At 31.3% G+C, this 12931-nt stretch overlaps 2 protein-coding genes across 2 annotated transcripts in view; both read left to right on the top strand.

Annotated features, from left to right (window-relative positions):
- LOC139501253 (uncharacterized) overlaps window positions 1-12931 on the top strand; it is a 599145-nt gene that overhangs the window by 190519 nt on the left and 395695 nt on the right. The window lies entirely within an intron of this gene.
- LOC139500299 (uncharacterized) overlaps window positions 1-12931 on the top strand; it is a 221066-nt gene that overhangs the window by 76556 nt on the left and 131579 nt on the right. The window contains exons 65-72 of the mRNA XM_071289042.1: window positions 2327-2539; window positions 5585-5627; window positions 6282-6448; window positions 6912-7082; window positions 7523-7732; window positions 11306-11348; window positions 11693-11856; window positions 12394-12567. Coding sequence (XP_071145143.1) covers window positions 2327-2539; window positions 5585-5627; window positions 6282-6448; window positions 6912-7082; window positions 7523-7732; window positions 11306-11348; window positions 11693-11856; window positions 12394-12567 — 1185 coding nt within the window. The remainder of the gene's footprint in view (window positions 1-2326; window positions 2540-5584; window positions 5628-6281; window positions 6449-6911; window positions 7083-7522; window positions 7733-11305; window positions 11349-11692; window positions 11857-12393; window positions 12568-12931) is intronic.

Raw genomic sequence — 12931 nt, 5'->3', positions numbered from 1 at the left:
AGGCTATTTTGACCGTTATGTTAAATAATCTTAATTACAAAAGGAACGGTTTGATATATGTCACCCGACTTTGAGTGTTACCTTTACGCAAAAATGGAGAGATTCATGCTGTGATGTTCACTTAGCAGATCGTCTGTATATTCAAGAAGGTACGGGTGCTATTTCATTACCATATTTGAGGAACTGATCTTAGGTCATAAAAATAAAAGTCAATCAACACCCAGGCCATATGGTATCATAAATTTTTACCTTAAACTATTAATCTCACCAGGCGACAGTTAGAGACAATTAATATACCCTTAATAATCGTAATCATGTTCTTGTTCCATTAAAATATATGTTCAAAATGCTAGCCCTGATTGCATGCGTGTCTTTACATAAATTTTTTGTGCTTAATTCAAATGCATCAGATATTGACAATTTTTGAAAGGAGGGGGATCTGGGTCGTTCAGCATTTTATTTTGATATATTGTGAAGCATACATAATATTGTATACAGAATATCTAGTTAATTTCAATGAGAGATTTGTTAAGATCTTAAACAGAAAAAAAAATCTTTATATTTTTTTGTTGTATCTTCAGAAAGTAAATTTTCACACACACATATATTTCTGTGTCAGAAAATTCACGTTAGTAGGTAGAAAAATGATACTAAATGTGATTTTTTGTTGTTATACTACAATATATATATAGTTTGGCATTTGATTACATACTTTTAATGAACAGTTCTGTCGTATATTTATTTCTGTGTCAGAAAACTCACGTTAGTAGGTAGAAAAATGATACTAAATGCAATTTTTTTTTGTTATACTACAATTACTATAGAAAAAAGACCCCCATCCCTAATTCAGCATTTAGGTTCAGTTTGTGGTTAAAGTTTTGTTTTACATCAAAATCGTTGTCAAACATAATGGAATTTCGGGAAATTGGGAGCTTCTTTATGTCCAAAATACAGTATCCAGGGCAAAATTTTGCAAATATTTATTTTCATTTTTCCGTATTTTACTACTAGATGGACTTCGTTTTTCCTGAACAGTTAATTTCATGTTTTGTCTGAGGTTAAAGATTTTCGTGCAGTCATCAATAACCGTTTTGTGTAATAGTCCAGTTGCAAGTTAAATGCATATCCATGCAGGTCAAGATCATGATAATGATATATGAATGTTGAAACTATTTTGTTCTACATTGCGCTGGACTTCTTTGTTCAAAATGCAACAGTCAGAGTAAAGACATTGTATATATCTTATAAGTGGGTGTGGCTTTTTTGCTAAGATTTTAATTCCATATGACGATTTGTAGCTGTTTGATTTTATGGGAACTTATTTTATTATGGTTTGAACAAGGAACGTATATATACTGTACCAATGTTTAACGGTCAAATTATTTATACAATATTGAAAACATAACATTTATGAAGCCATGATGTTTATTTTTTATTGAATACATCGCATAATATCATTCATTACGACTATGTGTTATGACCAGCAACAACTTTTCTCCGTCTTACATGACAATCATATGGTTTAGGTTGTTTATCCCGAAAAAAAGCTAAAGAGAATAAATTATGTAGTGTCACCATTGTATGATATACTGTTTTGGCAATTAATGCCATTACGCCAGCATGTTTCTGGAAATTATTCTCAATCGACAAAAAATTATATTTCTGCACATAAACTTCTTCAAAGTTCTTAACAGCTTCCAGGGACTTGAAGGACCTCGTTCCTTTTTTATCAAACATTTTGTTTTGGCTATTTGCAAGCAGTAATTTCAAATTTCTTTTCCAATTTTCTCCCGTAATTTTTAAACACTATGTCCCAAAATTTTTCAAAATATTATTTATTTTACTTTATTTCACATAAACATAAACAAACAAAAAACAGATGACACTCAACGACTTCACAGGTAAACGGGAAAGCGGCAGGCGTCCTAATAAACGCCTATTAAACACCGAATATTGATGTGTACCATATATGACTTTGCCCCTAGTTTATCCAAATCTCGCATATTCTCGCAGGAATTTTAGTTAAACGCTTGACCCACTCAGAATTCGAGGTCGCGAACAAGCTTTCCCTGAACTAGAGTATTAAAGAAGCATATATGTTGTTTTTGTCTTCCATCATTGTATTTGTCCTCATCCCCTTGCATTTACAATGACGAGCAGAATTCAAAATATTATGTAGATGATTAAAATAATATGCAACAGCAAAATGATTTGTAAGGCAAAAATAGAAATTAGGAAAATATAATATGACCTGCTATTTTTTATTTCTAGATAAGAGGATTGATCATCAAGTTACTTGGTATTGATACCTCTTTTTGTATTTCAGAATGTCCAAAGTATTTAGCACTTCCATACTTGAATAGGGGAGAAACTACATGTATTATTATGGATACATGTACAGGAATAAAGTGTTGTGTGGAAGCTCTGTCTCTAGGAAGGTCATTTGACTTCTCTTTTGAAATTGATGCATGCAATTTCCAATTAACCATTCGTATAGAGAGGTTTGTCTACAATGAATCACTGGTTAATTATGTCTATGGTAAGAATATTTAATTTTACATAATTTCAAATTATATTAAGATTTAAGAAACCAAGGAAATACTCAACAATTAAAGAACAGATGCGACCTTTAATCTTTGTAAATTCACTGGAGTAAATGTGATCTCCGTAACTGCAGTTACGTATATCCAAAGATGGCGGAGGATGTTTCTATTCAATATTTCTTTTGTCAATTTTGTAATAGTAATGTATTGTTCTTTGGTATTTCGAGTCTTTTGTAACGTATAACTAAATTTGAAATTGAAATACTAAGTGTTTTATTCATAATTCGACTGCTAAATGGAGAAAACAGCCATCTAAAATATCGTGTTGATATGGGTAACTGAAGTAAATAAATTTTTAATGATATCCGTAACTGAAAATTTTGATATTCGTAACTGATTTTATTTCTAAACAATTCAATCATGTTTGGTATGAAATAAATGTCTCTGGTTATTAAAAGTGTAATATATTTTAATCAGAAATGTTCTTCGAAGACTTAAAATTATATATGTGAAAATATTGATCAGGCTTCCAATTCTGTATTTCTATATAGATATAGGAAGATGTCGTGTGAGTTCCTCTCCATCCAAATAACAATTTAAAAAACTTTAAAAGTAAACCATTATAGGTCAATGTGCGGCCTTCAACACAGAGCCTTTGCTCTCACCGAACAACAAGCTGTCAAGGGCCCCAAAATTACTAGTGTAAAACCATTCAAACTGGAAAACCAACGGTCGAATCTATATTAAAAAAAAACGAGAAACGAGAAACGCGTATGAATTACATAAACAAACGACAACTACTGTACATATTACATAAACAAATGACAACTACTGTACATCAGATTCCTGACTTAGGACAGGTGCAAACATTTGCGGCGAGATTAAACGTTTTAATGGTAACTATATAGTCAGTAGCATGAATTGTGAGATAGAGGGCGGAAATTTGGTAGCTTTTAATAGATGAAGTATAAGTAAAATTGAGAACGGACAGTCCTTAAACAAAAACAAAAGCAAATATCTAAATCTCAAACACACCAAACAAATTTATAACAACTGTCATATTCTTGATTTGGCACAAACATTTCCTAATGTAAAAAACTGGTAGATTAAAGTTCTACCGTAACTATAGCTAGCTAAACTTGTGTGAGTCAGATCAGATGACAAACAGCAAGTATATAAACACTAAATTTCAAGACCTCCAAGAGTGTCTCAGGATTGGAAGAATGGTCTCCATTGGTCTACCTCCCCCTAAACAATGGCCAAAGTGGGGCGTCCGTTTTGCTGTCTGGGATGCCCAAGTACGCATCCACGTTCGGTCAGAATGGGAACATTTTTTTAATCAGATGCCTCGTGTAGAGAGAATTCCGTGCTTTTTTGTACGTTAATAATCCTTGTAAGATCTCTCTGAGGGGTCCATAAACGGCATGTGGCAAAGACAAACTTTTTTCCCTATTCAATCTGCCATTCCCGTGGCAGTCCAATGTTATTCAACTTCATCCAGGATGGCCTCTCATGCAAGACTTACCTACTGTATTTATATTTTTTCTCGTCCTGAACATATATATAATAAAAAAAAATAATGTGGTACGAGTGTAAAGAGACTCTCCTTAAAGCTCATACCACATAGTCTGCTATAAAAGGCCTTGAAAGGACAATGTAACACAATTCAAACAAATCAACTAATGGCCTGATTTTCGGCAAAAAAAAATATAAAAAAAATAACGAAAAACACAGTAACAAAAGACAACCACTGAATTGCAGGCTTCTAATTTGTGTCAGGCCTAGGCAAATACAGGATGTGGCGACGATAAACATGTTACCTGGTGTCCAATTCTCCCCTAACCTGTGACAGTGGTGTAACGAAACAACATAAGAGCAGACTTAAAAATCAGTTGAAAAGGCTTAAGTCATCATGTGAATGCAAATACAAATAGTTTTTACACAAAAAAAAGCGAACGTGGGAGGGTACTTGTACATCAAAAAAACAAACAGACTCTAAACAAAGATTTGTGAGTAATTGCAAGTACTGAAAGCTAGTTCAAAGCAACAAAAAAAACTATTAAAAAATCATGCATCTATAACTAATTTGTCAGTTATAACACATCCAACATCCAAAGGACTAAGTGTGAAGAAGTCTTAAAAAGTGGGTTTTTTTCTAATGTTGTTATAACATTGTGGGCATATTATTTTTTATCCCGATGAATTCATATATTTTGACGAATTTATGACAGTTTTATTTCAGAAATAAATGATTGTCCGAACTATTAAATAGAGGATAATGAATGAAGCAGAGACACAATTCAACAGTTACGGATATCATTCTCTAAATATTTGTTACAGTTACGGATATCATTCTCTAAATATTTGTTACAGTTACGGTTATCAGCTTATACAGTTACCCATATCCTCGGGATTTTTTGAAATGATAATTTCTCCATTTAGCGGTTGAACTATGAAAAGAGGCTTTGTATTTAAGTTTCAAACTTATTAATACTTTAGATAAGACAAGTACTACCGTAAAATAATTCAGGATTATTACACAATTCACAAAAGTAATATTGAACAGAAACATCGTCGGCCATCTTGGGATATACGTAACTGCAGTTACGGAGATCACATTTACCCCAGTGAAATTGAAAGAAAATATTTTTGTACAAATATGAAAATACAATTTATATAGACTAGTTAATAAAACTATATTTCTTTGCAAATGAATCATTAGCAATGGATTTTGAGGGTGTTAATTGCATTCATGCAAATTTAACACTTGTGGGACTGGCTTGCTTGTTTGCCCTACATATATAGTTTCTAGATATAGATATGTTAGAAAATGATATGTATGTCCATAAATATACTTGTCTAGAAAATAACATAAGCTGTGAATTGTGCATAAATCTATCTTCTAAAGATATGGAAGATGCTACTGTTAAAGCTATATTTAAATTAACGACTGCAGACAAATAAAGATATATCCCAATTCATAGTATTGCCTTTCAATGCTTAACACAATACCATTTTGTAATGTTTGGGGTTTTTTTTAGGGACACAGCATCAACTTTATTTGAAAGGAGTTTTCTTAGTACAGTAAGTATTTATAAATGCATTATCTGTATGAATTTAAGCATAATTTTCAAACCAATCCTTTAGATATTCTTATACTTTATTTATGTCAATGTGCATATATTTGAATTCATGTTTAGTAAAATTAGCAATTCTATTGAAAACTATGTCATTTTGCAATTGGAATATATCATTCTGTGGGGTTAATATAAATATAAAATTTTATAAAACATTAATTCTAAATGTGCATTTTTTAGAAGTAAAATATCATTCAACTGTTTGCTTTATTGTGGGTTTTTTCGTTGACAATTTATAAAATGCCAATTAATATAGAAGTAAATATATTTCTTTGATAATAATATAGGGTTATTGCATGAATATTGGGGAATATTGTCCCGAGTAGAATTTTATATTGCACTAGCTTGCAAGAGCAATATATATGTTCTACGAGGGACAATATTCCCCAATATTCATGCAATAACCCTTTTATTGTATAATAATATAATATTTAAAAGTATAAACTGGTTTAAACTAAGATTTTGTCATTGATGACGTCATGAATTTTGAGGATTTATTGCACTAGTGCAATATTAGAATTTATTGCACGCTAACTTTTGGTTACTTTCTGTTGGAAATATTATATTGCTATACAATAAATACACTTACATCTTCATTTAGGTATATTATTGATGAGTTGCCAGCTTCAGATGAGTATATAGTGTCTCTGAGCCTTGGTGTGTGCTTGGAATCTACTGAACCTCGTTGTATGATTAAAAGAGTTGTGGCTGATAAAACAAGCCTACCTAAGCCATCTTGTGATTGGGACCAAGGATATGCAATTAGAAGTATGTAACTTATTCTGATATATTGATGTTGACTTTGAATTTGACTTGTAATTTAAGAATATTGATTTTAATAAGGCAAATTCCCACCAGATATCAAAGGTCATGAATATTAGCAACTTATTGTCAATATAAGGCTTTCAACAATGTGCAAACCCATACCTTATACATGTTATAGTAAGTTATTAAATCCCCAGGCATGACAAAATGTGAAAATAAGTTCAAACAAGAAAATCAACAGTCAGATTTAATGAATCCTATTGTCATAACAGTCCCTGTTGTTGCTGACAAAAGAACATATACTAGTAGATGCATAACAAAGGATAAAGATATGTTTTTTAAAACTTTGAACAATCTTGAAACAGACATTTTACTTTAAAACTAAAAAGAAATGAGAAGTGATCCTCTCTAATAATTTATGGATAATGACCCCTCAGTATATATTGCTATATTTTTTTTTTTTTAGACTTTTCACTTGAAAATTGGGCACATGTAAGAGGCTTTGATTTTAATAATCTGACACAGCTGTCAATTTTGAAAGTTTTGAGAGATCTTGGAATATCCAAGTTCCTGAGGAATCCTTCTTGTTACAGAAATGGGACTTCTTATCAACCTGAAATGAATGGTTGGAAAACAGGTAAATAAATACTTAAATAATAAAAATATGCTCAATGTTTGTCATTCATATGCAGCCTATAAAAAATGTCAACATTATGTGTTTTTTGTTTTAATTTTTATTACACTTCGGGAGCTAGTTCTCCAGTACAACAGATTATAAATACTGTAGTATTTACAAATAATAAAAAGAGTAAGGTGTCAGCATTTTAAACTTTCAAAATTGAAGATACCCTGTCTTGAAAAAGTGCTAATGATATAAACATGAGGGGGGCAGGACCTTTTTTCGGAACGTTGGGATCGGATGTTTTTAGCTCAGGATTTCGGGATCTGGGATTTTTTTTTCTTCGAATTTATGGATTTAATATTTTTTAAATTCAGGACCTCTGGATTTCTGGATCAGGACCCCTCTGACACCCATCAAACATTTTAATAAAAAGTGATTTCAAATTATATTTTCAGATTGTCCTGTAACAACAGCACTTCCTATTCTCCATCAAGGAATGACATGTGTACTGTTATCATCCTGTACTACAGTGGACTGTTGTTTGGATGTCAACATAATAAATCACTCTTTCAATGTTAAATTACAACTAGATCCTTGTAATGAAAATCTTAAAGTTAGCATTGAAGACTTTGCAATTAGCATCTCTCTTTATGATTTTGGATGGGGTAAGTTACAATAATTCAAACTTTTTTATTGAACAAAACACAAACTGAAGATCATAGTACTATTTTCTAGAACTGTTGGCGGAGACATCATGTTAACTTAAACATTAATTAAGTGGTTATTGAAAACAATGTGAATTCGGTAGGTATTGAAAATATATTTAAGAAGGCTTGGGGTACATTAATTTCAGCAAAAAATTTAAAATTTGTTTTTTCATCACAAATTTTATTTATTACACTATTAGTTATTACTTTATGATATGGTACACAAATCAACCAAAAAAAATCGATTTGGTTTGGCTCCAGATGAGTTTTAAAGTGTTTATATCAGTGAAAAAGCTCCAAATTATTTCCTTTTGGTGCAAAAATGCCATTTTTGGGCATGAAAATTGAGATATCTTTTATAACTCGTCAGTGACCTATATTTTTTATTATTGTTTTCCAATAAGCTGTACAGAAACTAAATAATTGTAAAATTTAAGCGATTTCTGTAATTTAGTTCTTTTTTTATTTAGATATTACCTCTATTTCTCCTATTACATGTAGTTTAACAGAAAAAAAGGACATCAACAAAAATGTATGCTTTTTTCGGAGGCAGATTGGGAGCTTAAATGAAGAGTGACCCCATTTTTAGCTCACCTGGCCCGAAGGGCCAAGTGAGCTTTTCTCATCACTTGACGTCTGTCGTCGTCCGTCGTCGTTAATTTTTACAAAAATCTTCTCCTCTGAAACTGCTGGGCTAAATTTAACTAAACATGGCCAAAATTATTATTAGGGTATCTAGTTTAAAAATTGTGTCCGGTGACCCGCCCAACCAACCAAGATGGCCGCCATGGCTAAAAATAGAATATAGGGGTAAAATGCAGTTTTTGGCTTATAACTCAAAAACCAAAGCATTTAGAGCGAATCTGACAGGTGTAAAATTGTTTATCAGGTCAAGATCTATCTGCCCTGAAATTTTGAGATGAATCGGACAACTCGTTGATAGGTTGCTGCCCCTGAATTGGTAATTTTAAGGAAATTTTGCTGTTTTTGGTTATTATCTTGAATATTATTATAGATATAGATAAACTGTAAACAGCAAAAATGTTCAGCTAAGTAAGATCTACAAATAAGTCACATGACCAAAATGGTCTGTTGACCTCTTCAGAAGTTATTGCCTTTTATAGTCAATTTTTAACCATTTTTCGTAAATCTTAATTATCTTTTACAAAAATCTTCTCCTCTGAAACTACTGGACCAAATTTAACCAAACTTGGCCACAATCATCATTGGGGTATCTAGTTTAAAAATTGTGTCCGGTGATCCGGCCAACCAACCAAGATGGCTGCCATGGCTAAAAATAGAACATAGGGGTAAAATGCAGTTTTTGGCTTATCACTCAAAAACCGAAGCATTTAGAGCAAATCTGACATGTAAAATTGTTTATCAGGTCAAGATCTATCTGCAACAACAAAAGAAAGAGAGTTTTTAACACCCTCAGCTGGCTATACAACCCTTGCACAATCAACTGAATTTTGCAGAAATCATTAATAGGATATAGATTGCCCTTTTATGATAATTTTTTATTACCTTTTTGTTTTGTTTGGCAAAGTAGGGGGGGGGGGGGGGGGTGCACAACAACAAAACTACTTCACAACTTTCTCATTACTTTGCATTTCTTGTTAGATAAATTTTACAAAAATTCTCCCCTGAAACAACTGTCGAATTTAAACAAACTTGGTTTAAATCATCACTAGGATATCCAGGGACTACTGTGTATGATGACCCTGCCTGCCCACATGGCTGAAATAAAACAGGTTTCAAATGCATTTTTTAGTATTATATCTCTGAAACTAAACGACAGTACAACAGTTGCATTTATCATGCAACAATTGTAAATAAAAATATCAGGTGAGCGACACAGGGTCCTTGGACCCTCTAGTTATATGCTGTCAAAATTTTGACAGGATGTATTATGGTATACAAATGTCAGGTGTCCATCCGTCTGTACGGCGTAAACATGTTGCACTGTAACTTGAGAACAACTTATCCAAATTTCATGAAACTTAATAAGTTGTTTCTTATAATGGTCAAATGATCTGTATACTTTTTGGTGAAAATAGGATTTAAACGTTTTGAGTTACGGCACTTTGTAACTAAAATGGTGGTGGGTTTTTTTTCACATGTCGCACCGTATCTCAAAAATGATTCTTGATTATTGCTTCAAACTGTACATGCTTCTTAGTTATATTAATCTTAATATCTGTATACTTTTTGGTGATGATTCAAAATTTTATTTTTGAGTTATTGAGTAATTTGTAAAAAAGGGGGAGGGTTTTTTTTACATGTCACGCTGTATCTCAAAAACGATTTATGATAATTGCTTAAAACTTTACACACTTCTTTGTTATATTAATCTAAATATCTGTATACTTTTAAGTGATGATTCAAAATTTCATTTTTGAGTTATTGAGTATTTTGTAAAAAAGGGGGAGGGGTTTTTACATGTTGTGCCGTATCTCAAAAATGATTTATGATTATTGCTTAAAACTTTACACACTTCTTTGTTATATTAATCTTAAGATCTGTATACTTTTTGGTTATGACTCTAAATTTTATTTTTGAGTTATTGAGTATTTTGTAAAAAAGAGGATGTTTTTTTTTACATGTCGCGCCGTATCTCAAAAACAATTTATGATTATTGCTTGAAACTATACACACTTCTTTGTTATATTAATCTAAAGATCTGTATACTTTTTGGATTGATTCAAAATTTTATTTGAGTGATATTTAGATTTTTGTGAGAAAAAAAAAACAGTGTTGGGGGTTTCACATGTCCCGTCGTGTCTAAAAAACAATATATGGTTATTGCTTAAAAATTTCTCAGAAACTATTAATGATTATTGCATAAAACTTCTACACAAGACGTCGGGCATATCATGCGCTCATGGCGCAGCTGTTTTTTTATTTCATTTTTCTATAAAGTATATGATTAAGTTCTTTAATAGAAAAATATAGCGAAATTCTATATTAGAAAAAAAAATTGATTTATACCTGTGAGCCCCCTTAAAGCATGTGGAAAAGGAAGGCAATTTATTCTCAAATCTAATGTCAACCCCAATCCACCCAAATCAGGATTTGAAAAAAAATTAATTGCAAACAATTAACTTCAATTGAAAGAAGTATCTTTTGAATGGATTATTTGACACTAGATTTGATCTCGATTTCGATTAAAACAAAAAAAAACATTTGCAGGTGATGATTTTGAGGGGGAGGGGGGGGGGAATCTTTTGAAAGCTTTTTCCTCTTTTTCGTAAAAAAAAAAAAAAAAAAACAAGAAATAAGTTTGTAGTGCTCTATGAAAACATATGTCTGAATTTCTTTGTTTTTTGGTGTTTTTTGCATGTGAAATTTGGATTTCAATTGTACTTTTTTGCAATTTTACTATCACAAAATACTATTAGAGGGAGAATTTTTTCTTGACAATCTTTATCAATTAAAATTGCTCATCTGGAATAATGAAATAGATATTCATACATTCAGTTGTATTTACTTCAATAGACAGATAAATTTTTAATTTTTGGTATTTTTTAGGAGTCAAACAGAATTTGTATATGAAAAATGTTATTCGTATTGAGTAAGTATGGTATATAACATTTATATGACATGTCATGAAATCAGTAATTGTATTTTTTTAGACTTTTAACAGTCATATTTGATACAGAATTTGTACATCTAAGGGTATATATCCTCATGGATGTTTTCTACTGAGCTATTTTATTTTCTTTTGATCCAATGCCTTCATAATATCTCCTTTTACAATATTTACAATTTCAATAAGCACAATAATTGGTATCATGGACTCGATCTTTAATTGGCTATTCTTTTCTTTTTTCTTTATGAAAAACAAATTTTCAGTCATTTTATTCACCAGTCCTGCAGTTTATTTGCATTTACATTGTGTTTATTTATTTCTACCAGTTATTCCATATATGATCTGGAGAGTGATGGTAGTTACTTGGTCAATATGAATGTCAGCATTTGTTTTGAATCTTCCAAGCCTTGTTTGTTTGATCAGATTGTCTTCAATAATACTAAACTGACAAAGAAACCATGCAAATGGCAGACAGGATTTAAAAATTCAAGTAAGTTTCTTTTTATTTGTCATTCAACTAATAATCTTTTAAAAAACAAGTAACATGTATGTTCTAAATTTATTCTTTTTCCCATTCATTCATATTTAGAAAGTATGGGAGTAGAAACAACAGCTGCTGCTTATAATCATGTATCCCTACCACTGCAGCAACTAAGTTCGAGAAAAGATCTAAAAATACCCCAAAGGGATACAAGTTTTCTTCATTTCCAAGATTGCTGTGCTTTATTTACTTTTGTGACATAGAATGAGAGTTAACTAAGTTACTAAACGAAAAACAAATGCATCAACCAGTAAAATTTCCTTTCATTTGAGCTACATTTGATTCATTTATGCCTTTAATAATACTTTATATATCTGCTTAAATTCTAATAATTTTTCATATGTTTAAATATTTTGGATGTATTTTTTTTCTTTTTGTGTGTAAATCACAGTGAGCTCGAGAGGCATTTTTTTTAACCTCTTACATCTTCGATTTAAGTGATACAATGTTAGGACTAAAACTAACCTAATTTCTTTATATTTGAAGATTTTTCTTTATCCTCGTGGAAGTCATCAGTAGGAATCAATCCATCACAATCACTCACTGTGGTAGAGATTAGAAAGCTTGAAGAAATACTAGGAATAGCTCCGTTCCTTCTGGACAGTCCTTGTCAGAGATACAGCTGGCCATATAGCCCACCAATCAATGGATGGAGATCAGGTTACTTAAAAAAGAAAATTCATATCATATTTTGACTACTGTGGATTCATTTATTTTTGCTGATACCAATTTTCATGGTTTGAGGAAAACTTGCATATTCGTGGATATTTTATTTCGTGGTTTTAGCAAAGTCTGCATACATTCCTTTAGAAAATTTGTAATTCGTTGAACATCTAAATTTGTGGTTCCCCTGTACCCACGAAATCCACTAAAATTGGTATCCAACGAAAATTAATGAATCCACTGTAGTTTAATTTCTATAAATAGTTTTAATTTGTGATGAATTTTTGTTTGTAAAAAGGCTGTAATTGTCTATTGGCTCCAAACATTAAAAATCAATATTCTGTTATTATTTCCAGTAAGA

This window comes from Mytilus edulis, chromosome 13 (genome assembly GCF_963676685.1).
Source record: "Mytilus edulis chromosome 13, xbMytEdul2.2, whole genome shotgun sequence".
NCBI classification, from domain to species: domain Eukaryota; kingdom Metazoa; phylum Mollusca; class Bivalvia; order Mytilida; family Mytilidae; genus Mytilus; species Mytilus edulis.
Note: the sequence above shows the minus strand (reverse complement) of the source record. Positions and strands in the feature narration are given on the sequence as shown.